This window comes from Ambystoma mexicanum, chromosome 9, assembly GCF_040938575.1.
Source record: "Ambystoma mexicanum isolate Mex_15411 chromosome 9, UKY_AmexF1_1, whole genome shotgun sequence".
Lineage (NCBI taxonomy): Eukaryota > Metazoa > Chordata > Amphibia > Caudata > Ambystomatidae > Ambystoma > Ambystoma mexicanum.
The window spans coordinates 878,992,431-879,007,800 of record NC_090931.1 but is presented as its reverse complement, the minus strand read 5'-3'; the positions used below and the strand labels follow the sequence as shown (position 1 = coordinate 879,007,800).

The 15,370-nt window shown below is 45.7% G+C and overlaps 1 protein-coding gene across 1 annotated transcript in view; it reads right to left on the bottom strand.

Moving 5' to 3' along the window:
- Positions 1-15,370, bottom strand: part of IQCA1 (IQ motif containing with AAA domain 1) — a 1,010,495-nt gene that overhangs the window by 377,344 nt on the left and 617,781 nt on the right. The window contains exon 8 of the mRNA XM_069615989.1: positions 3,285-3,431. Within this exon, the coding sequence (XP_069472090.1) occupies positions 3,285-3,431 (147 nt within the window). The remainder of the gene's footprint in view (positions 1-3,284; positions 3,432-15,370) is intronic.

Genomic DNA, 15,370 nt, shown 5'->3' with positions numbered 1-15,370 from the left:
TAATGACCTTTAAAAAAAAGAGGGCGTGATCCTTACAATGGGAATCTGTGGAGAAAATACCATGCGAGGCAAACACTGCTTAAAAGAAAATAAATGTTGGTGGTGCGTGGAGCAGGCAGACACCCTGGTTCCCAGCCCGGCACTGAAGTTGGCAGAGCTGTTCACAGGCACCGCGGATGCATTGCCCAGAGGAACTAGAACAGGAAGTCTCCAGAGCCAGTCTGAGCACTGAGCAGACCTGGCCCACGAACAAAGGGATTCCCGCTCGCGGCCGTCAGTCACGGCCATAAATAACCAGAAAGCCAAGGCCCAGCCTCTGGGGATACCCACTCCTCCTGCCTTTCCCCTCGCTAGCATCCACGGCAGTCTCTTTCTCCGTTCCCCAGCCCCTCCCGAGGCCCCTTACCTCCCTCTCCAGCGCTAGCTTCTTGTTCTTAGGACCCCCCCCAGCCCACTTGTTTTCTCTTCTTCAGAGCCCTTTACTCTGTCTCAGTCTTCCTTACCCCTTTCCCGTTCACTCCCACACAAGCCTCCTGAGCTGCCCAAATCCCCCTCCCCCACCCCCTTGTATTCTTCTTATTTCTCTCGGACCGCCCCCTTGCTTTCATCCTGCCCTCCCACCTTATTGTCTCCTTTGGTTTCCATTCAAGAGCCCCCCCATCCATTTCTCTTCTTTGCCTCCTTTCCGGCCCTACTTGCCAAACGCTTCCTCCACCCCTTCAGAGCCATATGGCTTGAAATATTGCCCTCCCGTTTCTCGCCAAATCTTCTCTTCCCCTTGTTCGTCTTGCTGCAGAATGTCTCACCTGTCCCTTTCTCTCCCTGGTTCCTTCGAGATGCTCCTTATAAATATCCTGTCATCTTGCCTAAGAACCAATCCTCCAGCTTCAGCGCCCGGCGGTGTCCCCCGGCCTCTTCCTCTGTACAGAGGTGGACCGAGAAACAAGGGAGGCCCTGGAAATACTTTCCAAAGTAGCCCCATACTACACATTTTCAACAGGAACAACCCTTTTCATATGAGAAAATATGGAGATACCACACAAAAGAGGCCCAGGGTGCAGAGGCCTAGCGGGAAATCTCCAGTGTTCCCCATAGGCCAGTCCAGCTCTGCAGGCTCTGTAGCTTCCTTACAACTCCTATTTCTTGTTCTCTTTCAAAGCCCCCCCCACACACCTATCCACCCGAGACCCCCTATCGTTCTCCTATCTTTTCCTTTCTGCTATCCCCCCTCCCTTAATTGCGTCTCAACCAGTTATTTAAGTGGAATAAAACATTGGGGAGGGGGCGCTTAATGTGTTGTGTGTCAATATTCGGGGGCAAGGCTTAAACAGGGTCTGACACAGCCTTAAATCCCAAGTAGCTAATGAACCTTTAAAGGAGATGGGCCCTGTGTAATTAAAGGAGTGAACAAATAGACCCAATCAGGTGTTCCTACATGGCATTCTACTTTAAACGATGCATTAAAATATAAGGATGTGCTGTAAAAATATTGAAGAAAATGCATATTTTCAAACATAAACAAATGAACTTCAATTAAAAATATTCATTGCACCATGCAATTCTTGTGAAAGACATCCACAATTCGTATGTAATAAGTAAAATCATTGTTATGACAACACTTTAATACAATGTGCTGCAAAAGACAAACAATGTAGTCTCTCATAATTTCATTCCAAATTGGAAAACGACCTAATTCCCAATTTCTTCAACGGTTCCACGTGTTTTCGTCACATCCAGTTTCCCCGTTTGATCTTTAACCTGCAGTATCCAGTGCAGTCCTTTTAGACGATTTTTTTTTTTATATGGGGTTCCCCGTTTAACCCATCCCCACCACCTCTTCCTGCCACACACCACCCCTTGTCCACTACCCTAAGCAAACACCACATACATATACATATTTTTTTAAACATTTAAAAAAATATTCTGCCAAAACGACCGCGATGAAAACTGCACTTTTAAAGTGAAAAGAGGAAAGCTGGCCGTGATAAAAACACCCGCATTACGAGTCCGGCGGTAACCGAGCAAGAAAAACCGGCAGGTTACCGCTGGACTCGTATTACCATTCCGCCTCCATGATTCCTGGAATTGCCGGGGCATTACTACCCCGGTGACCCGGGAATTCCGGAGGTGGAATTCTGTAAATCCCCCTTCACATGGAGTCCCACAGGACTCAATGGGAATGAGGAAGTGGAAACACTGGCACCATGTTATAATGGGGCCGGTGTTTCCATGTCCGCCTGCAGGCAGGTGGTGTTAAACCCGCAAGGTCAGACCTGGCGGGAGTGACACCTCCCGCCTGCAGAACTCGAGATCATCCGGTCCAGAGACAACGGTGGCGCCGGGTTTACCACCACCGCTCTTTCTGGACCGGCTGACTCGTAATGAGACCCACTGTCTTTAACTGATAGAGCTATTATTATTTTATTTATTGAAGGCAGACAGCTTCGAGAAGCAACAGAGCACTTTATAGAGGTTGACAACAATATAGATACATAACGGTGTGCTTTAAAGAGGTAACAGCAGAACAGATATACAGCGGGGGCAGGGGGTAGGATACAGAGGGGCAAGTGTGATTCCATACATGGCTGATAGCGACATATATTGGCCAAGAGCAGTATTGCCATTCACTTTATTTACGTTACTACAGTAAGACATATCTTTTCAAAGTCAAATAGAGAGCCTGTGAAGAGCCCCGGTTCAAGGGCAATCTTTGGAGCCTGCCCGGGCTGAGCCCTGCTACGCCCCGGCTCCCATAAAGCCCTGATCTTAACTCCCCATTTACACTCCCCACCCTTCCTCAAGAGATCACTTAGTGGCCCCTTCTTATCTTCCAAGATCTGCCAGAGCCATGGTTTCCCTACTTCCCGTCCATCCCCACCCTTAGGTGACCCTACCGCTTGTTTATTTCCTCAGAGCCTTTTACACCTCCCTCACACTTCCCCGTACAGAGTCTACTTACTTCTCCCTTGATCGCCAAACCCCAAAGAGCATTGTCACCTCCCTTTCTGCGTGCCCTCTTTTCCACACATCCCCTTAGCTCTACCCTTTCCAGGACCCCCTATTTCTCGCTCTATCTGCCTCCCCCTCGTTTGGAGCCCAGGACCTCGAAGTGGGCACAATTTACTTGATGTATACGCGCCTTACAAATGCACAAAAAGAAAATAAACAAATACATAAAATACCTTCCTTCTTTTTCTACGCAGTGGCTTAACTGTCATGGCTCATTCTTTTTTACCCTGCAGACCCCCTGCCTCTGCCCCCTCCTTCCTTGGATAGGTACTCACCTCTCCTTTGCCCTTTTTGCCCTTCTTGTTCGCTGACTCTTTGCCCTTCTTGCCTTTCTTCTTTCCTTCTTTCTTCTTGCCCTTCTTCCCCTTGTCCTTTTTCTTCTTCTCCCGCGCTTCCTCTTTTGCAGCTAGTTCAGCAGCCACCTGGGAAGACACAGATGGGGTTACAAAGATATACAGTAAAAGAAAACAGTTACATATCCTTGAAAAAGGCATTCAATGAAATGGAGACTGAAACATGCTGACTAACCATGTCACATGTGATTATTAATACCAGAATATAACAGTTTATTGCAACTAACCAGATTTCTTTATATTCAGCCTCCATAGATTATTTTTTCTCATTCAATATGATCTTCATTCCCTTTTCTAACTCTTAAGGGGTTATTATTATACAGACTGCCATGTTGTCACACACACACACACACACACACACACACACACACACCCACACACACACACACACACACACACACACACACACACCCCCTATATGATCGCAATTAATGTATCTATTGAAATTATGCATGTAGTAGAAATCTAAAAGCTATGGACATAACATAGTTGTGTTCCGGTGAAATAATCGCTAAACAAGTGAGTAAAGAGTCTTCACTTGCAATGAAAGACCTTTTGTGAATCGACCGCTCCGTCACCCACAGGCAGCATTGCAGATAATGGCGTTTCTATAGCCCACACATATTGGTATTTGTATTGGAAGAATTGTGGCCGAGTATGCATGATCTGTTGGGATCTGTTGGGATGTAGAGGGGCCATTTTTCTAATTTTGATAATGTGCCATGCTTGCTTGTTGTGATGAGAAATAGAGATGAAGATTGTCCGACGGTGCATTTTGTGATGCAATGAGACAAGGTAAGTAAGAGGGTGATTGTTGAGTCTGCAGTGGCTGGCATGCACTCTACCTGGGTATTGGGAGGCCAGGGATTTAAGCTCTGGTGAGTCTCAGTGCAGTTCCTCTGGAGTAATACAACACAGTTGTAGACCATGGACGAGCTGTTGTGACCCCGAATCACTTAAACCCTATTCCAGAAAGGCTAGGCCACCTGTGAGGCTGAAGTGGTCCTCGAAAGTGAAGAAGTGTTGTCTTGGAAACCCAATAGCTCAAGATACATTTTGTAAGACGGGTGACAGATTCCCTGAGTGAGTGAAGTTATCTGTATACCAGGAGAGGCTCGGTTGCTAACTTTTCTGTAAACAGCTTTTGTGATAAGAACTAGGACACCACACACTAGAGGCTATCGATGGAGCGACAAATGATGAGCCACAACCCCAGAAGAAGCAAAGTCCTCAGTGTGTAGTGGGGGGTGTAATATGCTGCATGACACCTGGTGCCATAGATCATCAATGGTGCATGAGGCTTTCCTGGAGGCGTGGTGCATTGGGACCAGAATGCTATGCTATCCTGTGGTGGTGGGTACAGCTTTATGGTGTTGGACCTTAGCATCATTTCTCTACTGATGCCGGTCATGGGTTTGTTGGTCGTCGAGACAGGGTTCCAGATGGAAGGATGTTGTGATGGTTTTCCTATTAAAATATGTTTTCCTTTTGATGTGTTTTTTCCCTTCCAGGTATGTTGCTGTAGATTTTTTCCCCTCTGAAAGATGTCCACTCTGCTCTCTTCTGACACTCTTTATCCATCACAAGACTTAGCTGACGATTAAAGAAGCTTGTGGCAGGGTTTAGACATGGCACGACTCATTCTGCCTCGAAGGCTGCTGCCAGACTCCATGCCACATGTGTCTATTTTTCTGGTTAGAAGCTCATCCCATCATTGGTCCTGTTTTTTCTACCTCATGCTTTCCCTGCAGTGGATCGACATCCTTGTGGTTATACGTCCTTTCTTTGCTTGAGTTACAACTTTGACAAGATGGCCGCAAGAAATATTCAGCCCTTCCTTCGGTCTATGTAGAAGACAGAAACTCTCGTGCATCCTGATCCTGACAGGTTGTAAAGGCACTGGAATTATTTTCGGGCTATTGACCAACTAGCATGACCCTGATATGACTCTGTATGACTGTGCAGATCCAAAATCTTGGCTAGAGGAGGAAGACGTGTAGCCCATTGCATATTTAAACTGGGGCTACTAAGCAGTTTTTCTGCACCCACCATATCAAAACCCATTGCATGGAATATAAGTGAAGATGAAGGTGATGTTTCATGCAAAAAGTGTTTACTCAACTAGACTGGGTAAATAGGTAATGCTTGATGTTTACATCTTCCACAAGTATTGCAACGGGGGCCCTGCAGTGAGGACCGTCCTGCTCTAGGTAGCAGGCCAGCAAGATACTTGGAGAGGCTGGTTGCTCGGCAAGACGGCCTTTAGTCAGGGGACTATATTTAAGGAAATCCCAGGTGGAGACACAGAGATTCTCTCTTCCAAACACACCACAAGAGAGTTCCATACCTGCTTCAGTATAGCCTTAAATGTACACTAAGGATACAGGTGGTGTGTGACTCCATGTAAACCCCACATTATGATTCTTTCCCTGTGGGACCCTCAAGGACCTACTATGGGAGAGGATCTCAAAACAGTTCTTAGGATAACTCTCCAGACCGGTGTGCTTGCCTCCCAAGACTGTGACTTGGTCTCTATTAGGGCGTCTCTAGGTGGGAGTTTATAGCTTTTGTTAGGATTAGTGCTCCATAGGTCCCAGGCATAGCAAGGGAGTGTGAAGAAAAGACTCACATGGATTCTTCAGTGATACATATGAATCTGAGATGCTACTAAAGCAGCTATCGAAATCAAAAGCCCACGCGAGGAATCACGTGTGGCTCCAAAACTGTTGAGTTCAGCAAAATAAATGTTTTAATTCGTATCAATAATACCTAACACACATCAATATTGGAATTCTTGTTGTCAACAATTTAAATACAAATAACGAAATAACTGGGGAACATAACTGGGAAAAAATAAACACCCTCACTAATGTATGAAAACATAACACAATCACACTAATAAAAAATTAAATAAATTTCAGTATGAACCGAAAAAAACCCTTTGAGGAAAAACATGTTTTAACCCCATAAACCATCATGCAAAGAAGAAAAAAAAACAGGTCCACCTAAGATGAAATACTGTCCAAGTGCTAGAGCGAAATACCGTCTCTAGAACATCAAAGATGTCCACTAGATGAGACAACAAAACCAAAACAAATATAGCAGCCTTCAGATGTGAGCTCATTCAGGAGGCACTTAGAGAACATGCCCTCCTTTCTAGTTTCAACATTCGGATGAATATGCCATTGTTTCCATCATGACAAAGGACCACAATGTAACTCTAAGGTCACCTAGTCTGCGTAGAAAATCACAAACTAAGAAATCGCCAGCATGGAGGCGTCATCAACTCTCAGGAACTGTGTAATAAGGCCGTGGAAAAAAATGGCAAGCCACTGTCACGACGTGTACGGTCGTGCCTTCAGAAAAAGTCACAAAAGCTCAAATGGCCGAAAGAGATGGCATCCAAACTCATTTTTGTTTTCAGCGGGTGGGGCTGCCTGTTCCTCTGATGCTTCATCCGAAGTTGCTGACAGAAGAGGAACTGTGTGTTACGTATTATTGATTCGAATGAAACCTTTTTACTGAATTCATCATTTTTGGAACCAACACATGATTCCTCACGCGAGCATTTGATATCAGATAGCTACTTTGGCAGCATCTCATGTTTATATGTATCACTGAAGAATGCATTTGAGTCTTTTCTCCACACTCCCTTGTTATGGTTGGCACTTGTTGCCCCTATGTGAAGATCCCCCCAGGGATTGCCTACCCTTCTGTGGTTGACCATAGGTCCCAGGGGCATGACAGAGGTGGCTGTTGGGAGTGACAGGATGAGTCCCTATCCCGAAAACCCAAAGCTAAAATACTAAGGTAGTGCCACAAGGTCTATCAAGCTACCAGTGAGCAACCATCGACTCCTAATAGGCTACACTAATAAGTAGACCAAAACTCTCACAAACCAAGGTCAACAATATTCTCAAAAATGGAATCTCCCAAATGAAGATCTTCAACGTTCTCTTCAATGAAAAGGCAACGCTATTACCTAAAAGCAGTCCCAATGGGTGATCCTTTATTACTTGGTGCCACAAAGACCGACCGTGAGATAGGTTCCAATCCACTTGGTACCTGGCACTCTGAGGGGTAAGTCTGCCGCTTTCCCCTGCTGCAACCATCTGCCCTTCTTTCCCCCATTGTTTTTGCCCTCTTTGTGTTCCTGTGTGTGCCTTTTCTTCCCCCTCCGTCACAAGCCTGTGTCACTCCCCGCTCCTGCCAACCCACCCTCTGATTGGTGCCTGCTCCAGGAAGCAGGAGCTTGCACCGAGCGCTGTTTCACAGGTGCTCCTTTCTGCAGCTTGAGGACCGTGAAAGCGGGTCTCGGTTCCAATCCACTTGGTAACTGGCGCTCTGAGGGGTGAGTCTGCTGCTTTCACCTGCTGCAACCATCTTCCCTGTTTTACCCCATTGTTTTTGCCCTCTGCGTTTTTGTGCACCCTTTCCTACCCACTCCCACCCAAGCCTGTGTCCACTCCCCGCTCCTGCCGACCCACCCTCTGATTGGTGCCTGCTCGAGGAAGTAGTCTCTTAGCAGAGTGCTCCAGGGCAGCCTTGCCCGGGCAGCCATCAAAGGGCGAGAGGGAAAGAGCAGCTCCCCACAGGGTCGCCCCCATTCCCTGGTTGCCCCTGTTAGCCCATGGACACCCGACAACAAGACAACACAACCTACAGCGACATTCCAGGTAAGGTGGTACAGGTGTGGAGCACAGCCACTACTTTGCTCTGTGAAAACCCTACCACTTCTACTTTACCTTGACTGATTCCTAATGCTGCACTGTACTACGCTGCACTCAAACTTCGCCATTGTGTTGAACCTTGCCGTGCTTTCCAGTTAGCCATTGTGTTGAACCTTGCAGCACTTTCCAGTTTCCCACTATGTTGAATCTGCTGCACACTCCAGTATGCCATTGTGTCGAACCTTACTACATTTTCCAGTTAGCCATTGTGTTGAATCTTGTTGCACTTTGAACTTAGCCACTGTTTTGAACATGTTGCACACTGCAGTGTTCCATTGTGTTGAACCTTAACATTCTTTCCAGCTAGCTATTGTGTGGAATCTTGCTGCGCTTTCACCTTAGCCACTGTGTTGAGCCTGCTACACACTCCAGTGTTCCATTGTGTTGAACCTTAACATTCTTTCCAGTTAGCTATTGTGTTGAATCTTGCTGCACTTTCACCTTGGCCACTGTGTTGAACCTGCTACACACTCCAGTGTGCCATTGGGATGAACCTTACTATGCTTTCCAATTAGCTATTGTGTTGAATCTTGCTGCACTTTCACCTTAGCCACTGTGTTGAACCTGCTGCACACTCCAGTGTGCCATTGTGTTGAACCTTTCTACTCTTTCCAGTAAGCCATGGTGTTGAACCTTGCCACACTTTCCAGTTAGCCACTGTGTTCAACCTGCTGCAGACTCCAGTGTGCCATTATGCTGAACTTTAATACGCTTTCCAGTTAGCCATTGTGTTGAACCTTACTGCGCTTTCAACTTAGCAACTGTGTTGAACCTGCTGTGCACCCCAGTGTGTCATTGTGTTGAACCTTGACGAGCTTTCCAGTTAGCCACTGTGTTGAACCTGTTGCCCATTCAAGTGTGCCATTGTGTTGAACCTCACTACACTTTACAGTTAGCCATTCTGTTGAACCTTGCCGCGCTTTCCAGTTTGCCACTGTGATGAGCCTGCTGCGCACTCCAGTGTGCCATTGTGTTGAACATTACTATGCTTTCCAGTTAGCCATTGTGTTGAACCTTGCTGCACTTCCCAGTAAGCAAGTTGATTGAATCTGACTGCGCTTTCCAGCTGGCCATTGTGTTGAACCATGCTTCACTACTCAGTCTGCCATTGTGCTTAACCTTGCGGCCCTACTTGGTACGCCATTGTGTTGATCGTTGGTGTGCATTCTAATTAGCCATTGTGTTGAAACTTGCTATGCTTTCCAGCTGGCCATTGTGTTAAACCTTGCTGCACTCTACACTCAGCCACTGCGTTGAACCCTGCTCCGCTCTCGAACCAGCCACAGAGTTCAAGTTCCTCAGTCTCCCATCGTGATGAACTCTATTCTGTTCTTTAGTCAGCCATTGTGTTGAACTTAGTGTGACCAGATTTAAAAAGTAAAAAAATGGGACTGGGCAACTAACATAAAACAACGACTAACTCTTGAAAGTGGCTGTCAAGACACTACACTTCAGTAACGTTTGTAGGAGAAGGGGGTTTCAGGTGTGATTTTGGCTTAGAAAGCATTTTTTGTACCCATTTCGCTTGCGCTGTTACCCATTTCCTTCCCAACCCGTTTCCTCCTCTCTGTTGTGTTCCTCGGCCTCCCGGCCCTCCCCCTCCCCTGATTGGGGGACGTTAGCACTCCAGCTGAATAGCAGGCCTAGACCCTGAATCCTCGCTCTACCTCGGCCATTTTGGTCCATGGCTCGAGGTAAGGCTGCTGTCCGGTTTCCATTTCTAGCATGATTTTGGCTTAGAAAGCATTGTTTGTGCCCATTTTGCCTGCGCTGCAACCCATTTCCTTCGCTGACCCGCCTCCTCCTCTCCATTGTGTTCCTCCCGCCTCCCACCCCCCCCCCCCTCCCCTGATTGGCTGTCTTTAGCACTCCAGCTGAACAGCAGGCCTAGACTCTGAATCATCGTCCTACCTCTGCCATTTTGGTCCCTGGCTCGTGGTAAGGCTTTGCCCTGCCGTCTGGTGTCCATTTCCGGAAGATCTAGGTGTTTTGAATATAGATGCTGTGAAGGCGTCATGAAGCAAGACTCAGACAACAGATTCAAAGTTAAAATAGAAATGGTTTATTAATTTAATGTCAGGATGGTGTAAGCCCTAACTTGCTCTATGCTAAGGTGGGATTTCCCTAACTAAAGAAATTAAGGATAGTCTGAGTCAGTAAGTACAATTTAAAAGGATGTCTGTTTTAAAAACCTATAGTTGCCCTCACAGCTAAAGCTAAACAATGCATAGGGATGTCAGCTCAAAGGAAAGAGTGTTCCAAAGAAAGTGCTGATCTTCGTCCAGCTCTGGACTTACTTTCCAGCTCCCTGCCCCTAAATTCAGGACAGTACCACAAAGTCTCAAAAAGGAATCTCAGGGTTCCCTTCTCCAAGAAAACAACACAGTTCAAAATGAGTCTAAGGATTCTCCTTCCACAAGACTCCAGCTTGCTCAGCTTGCTCAGCTTGCTCAGCTTGCTCAGCTTGCCAACCTGTACTAAAGGCCAGTCTCTCAATATTCAAAACCAGTTTCAGGCCGACTTTATACTCCTTCTAGTTATTGATAGTTCATACAGATTGCTTTCTTCTGCTTCACTTCAGCAATTTCTTTCAGGCACTTGTAATTACTTCTGTATATGTCTTTGGCTTTCACAGAAAAGGTATACTGGGACCACACGGTGCACCCATCACAGGTCATGCAACAGGTCACCCGAGGCTTGCTTGCAAACACATGTTCTTCAGTAGCTGCACCTGAGTTCTGATTCACACTCAATTGGCTTCTCTTTGCCAGCCTTTTGACTTTGCCGCTACGTGTTTCACTCTTTGCTAGTCTCTGGGCTTTGCCACCATGAGTTTAGTTATACAGTTCATTTTGTGATGCTCTTTTCCCTTCACTGTGTTGCTATCACACTCCTTAGCAATGTTCCATACTTTATTGATATTGCATTTCATCAAATTTGCTCTAAACTTGCAATATATGGCATTCACTCTTCACACCAACTTGTCGTTAGCACATTGGTTTATTAAAAGATTTTATATGCTCATCAAAATGTGTCATTCAGTTCAGTATTCAATAGCTTCCAGTTCTTATATGCTCATACTTTGCAGTAATCATCAAAACCATTTACTTTGGTACACTAAATCTTGCACTTTACTTCTCAATAATTGGGCATTCCCTTATGCCACATAACAGCCCCAGGAGTACCATGGTTCGAGTGATCATCTTTCCTCACTCACCGGTCTTGGCATATCTGGGCAGCTGTCACCTCCTACTCTATATACATATCCTCATGGACGGTGAGACCCGTTCACAGTTTGCTCCTCTCTCTATGGGTTGTCAGAATCTCCACTCAGGATCAGCAAACACTGCTAGTGACTTACAATGATTGGATTTCTTCTCTGGCCGCAGGTCCTGCTGCAGGCACCGACCATTGAGGCTCCCAATACTGTGGCCTTCGCACAGCCCTTCATAGCCCCGGCACCACAGTTTCTTCCAGTTATCGCCGGCGTCCTGCTTTCCCAACAGGACCACCCTCAGCTGCCTCATACTCTGCAGGATTTCTCCCTCTGCAGGCTTCCCTGCTTGCCTCTCTCTGTTCTCCCCAACTCCACCTTTTATACACATGCAACCGTTTAACCAGTTGCCGGTGTGAGTCTTCAAGCCCAATTGCCTGATCACAATTAGTGAAGCATTCTGGACATGCCCGACCATTACACCAGTCTGTAGGCCTTATCCTCGTCTCAGTACTAGAATGGTGAAAGGATCTGTTAGTGTGTATTACTCCTGTTCAACTCTTCTTTGTCCCAGTACTATAGTGAAATGAATGAGAGGAATTGAGGGGAGAGGGTTTACTACATCCTATAAAGGCAGGGGCAGGGTGATGTTGGTTCTCATTTGGAAAAGGGGGATGCCATGTCTCACCTGTGGATATCCTCTTCTAAATACCTAAGGACCCTCCACCCAGGTGACCCTCCCTCGCACCTCCACCCCCAGGGTCAGGATCCAAAAACAATGGCCTTTTCCAGGCCACCTGAGAAGAGGATCCAAGGGGAGTAGGTGTGAGGATACCCTCGGGTGATCCACATAGTATCCTTCATGCAACAGTATGTTTCAATCCAAGTTTTTTTCACAGCAGCATGTTTTGAAACTAGCTGTACCTCTCACGCAGCAGTATGTTTTTTTTTTATTTTTTTAAACGTTTGGTTTGCATTCAAACCTTTCATCTTACTTTACTTGTGATCTTTACTCAATTTACAAAGCGAGTGCTATGAGAGCTCTGTCCTTTTTCTTCTTGTTTTCTTTCCTCGTGTATCTGTGTTGTCATACTCATCTATTGTTCATGATATTGTGCCAAAATGATATTAGGGCAAACACCAGTTTTTTCTCATTCCCAGATAGTATGTTTTGAATCTGTATACATTTTCGCCTAGTCTGAATCAAGGGGCACTTTCACAAAGCATAGACTTTGAATAAAAAATTAAAAACAAATGCTTCAGCTGTGCTCTGAAGTGCTATTAAATTAGGCCTGCCGCACGCCAATCTCTTTCGAGAGCTGCTAATGTGTTGAATTCAGAGGGTTGCGGGGAGCTGCAATGGTGGAGAATTTGCACAGATGCGATGCGAATGCCCTCTCGATCCCACTAACAACCCTCACATTTTCTGCTTACTCACCCTCAAACAAAGAACAACATACTACACGCCTACCGCAACAAAACATAAGGCCATCACAATCCACAATGACCTACATGCAACCCCAAAAAACAAACTTAGCCGACCACAGAAACTGCTCTCAGACCAACACGCCAAGCACAACATTACAACCACCAAACGCAAACCAGCACACAGTGACTGATGTTTACAAACTAAAGCTACAAACAGCACATCAGAGCTCTTTCCACTTTCCCTCTGAATCCCACTAACAAAGCTTCCCCAAACTCCTCCTTTTTCAGATCCGCCAGAGTGCCAAGAGACCACGCAAGTGGCAGCAGTGTGCGGTACAAGACCACATAACATAACATAACATTGTTCACAAAGCTTGAAAAAATGAGAGCCAGAGCAGACTACAGCTTTGAGCCAGGCAGTTCCATAGAATGTGCACTTACATCGTTTGTGGCTTCTGTTGCTTCCCATGGGTGTCTCTGTGTGCATGATTTAAAAGAAATATCGAATAACATTCATAGCAAACAATCTGCGTAAGTGGTGAGAATGACCCTCGCTGTGTGTATCTCGTGTATTGTTTGGCGGGTACTTTAGTGGATGGGCCATTTGCCAAGTGTACTGTTGATCAAATGTTTATGCTGGCGGGGTTTCCTGCTTCGCACAGGCAGCGGTCAGTGGAGACACCAAGAATGAAATGCTCTTGTCATGACTTCCTTCAGGTTGAGTTGATTAGCGGGTGGCTGGGAAGCGGAAGGAGTTTCAGGTGTCCCTGTTCTGTGCCCAGGGGTGGACTGGCCTATAGGGAACTCTGGAGATTTCCCGGTGGGCCTCTGCACCCTGGGCCTCTTTCTGTGGTATTTCCAAATGTTCTCATAGGAAAAGCATTGGGCTTGCTGAAAATGTGTCATATGGGGCCACTTTGAACTTTATTTCCAGGGTCTCTTTTGGTCCCCAGTAATTATTTCCAGGGCCTCTTTTAGTTCCCAGTCCACCCCTGTCTGTGCCATGCACGTGTTTCACTTGCAGGCAGCGTCAGGTTCTCATATAAAGGATCATGGATGCCAACGTTTGGAACTCAGCACTAGAATTAAGCACTAGAATTAAGTTGTGTAACTAATAATGTTGACAAGAACTTGGGGCTAATGTGTCCGATCACTAGAACATTTGAGGAGTACATGCTCACATGAAGGAAGTGCTAGCCGAACAACCACATCACTCAACTAGTGAGTGAAATGAATCCCATATTCGGCAGACCCACGAGTTCTCGCGAGATTCGCTGGGACTCCGGAATCTTTACCGAATATGCATGGACTCTCTCAAATGCGCCCACACTCTCATGCTTCAAAACTATCGCACGATGCTTTATCCATGGAGATTATAGAAATTCTCAGCCACTTTTATTCATTTCCCCCTTTTTATTAGGCTGCACTGTCGGTGGTTTAAGTCACTTTTTTGAGAGAAAGGGAATGGGGGGACGTGAGACTGATAAGCTATTTGTTGGTTTTACCACAGCCCAAAGTACAGCTTCGATACAGAACTGGTGCTGTAGATCTGTGATTGGCTCAGTTGGGTCACTCACTGCAATTTGGTGTTATTAACTGGATATTCAAGTGGCTTGCTTTCTCATTGGGTAAAAGAATGATTATTGTAATGTTTTGGTTTGCATTTTATTTTTATTTTATAGTTTTTTTAATGTTACTATTGTATTTTTTTATCGAGCTTCTGACTAATTCCCTACATCCTCATTTGATGCAATCATTTAGCGTCACTGTATCCGATTCCAGTATTGTTTCCTTCCTAGAAACTGACAAGAAATGTTAAGTGTGTGCAGATCCTACAACGCGGTCACTTGGGTTCTCACATCCTTCCAACTAGCCAGGAAAATGGTAGGTGTGTTGTACACTCAGTTACAGTCACTCAATGTAATTAATCACCTGAAACCAACTAACTCTGGGATGTTCTTTTGGCATGGCATTCTCTCCTAAGTAGTCATAAAGTGATGGGACACTCAGTTGCACCTATTTTATGTTAATTATAGTGTATTGTCATCTGGAACCTTCTGCCACTATTGCCGGCTTTGCTCTGTAAGAAAAAATAGGGGCTGGGGTCCATTAGTGGCACAGTGGGGAAGGCAGATCCAAAACGTATGCTTTTGATGGGTGCAGGTCAGACATACCTAGTTTCTAAGTGTCAATCTGCCTTCCATGGGTTTTGCAGAGGAACTTGGGAGTATGTTATTATGTTATTCATGGGGAGGAACCCAAGGGCTGATGGACAGCTGTTTGTGAGGTTTGGTTAAAATGACGTCTGGTATTCTGTTTCTGAATCAGAGGTCTTCTAATTAGACCCTCGTTCATAAATGCTACATGCCAAAATTATAGTAAACACATGTGCCTTTGTAGTAACCAGTCTTCGGCTCAAGCTCTGCGGCTACACACATCGGGTTCAAAGGTCACACGTGGATCCCTGACAGCTGCTAAAATGCCAGGTTCCTGCAGGCAGTAGTGGCTTTTAAATATTCAGCACCTCTGAACTAAATTATATTTGTATGCTTTAGTCAGTGTGGTGGCATGTAAATCTATCAAAATAAACCATGCCTGATTGTGGTATGGTAACTGCTAAAAGCACACAAATTATA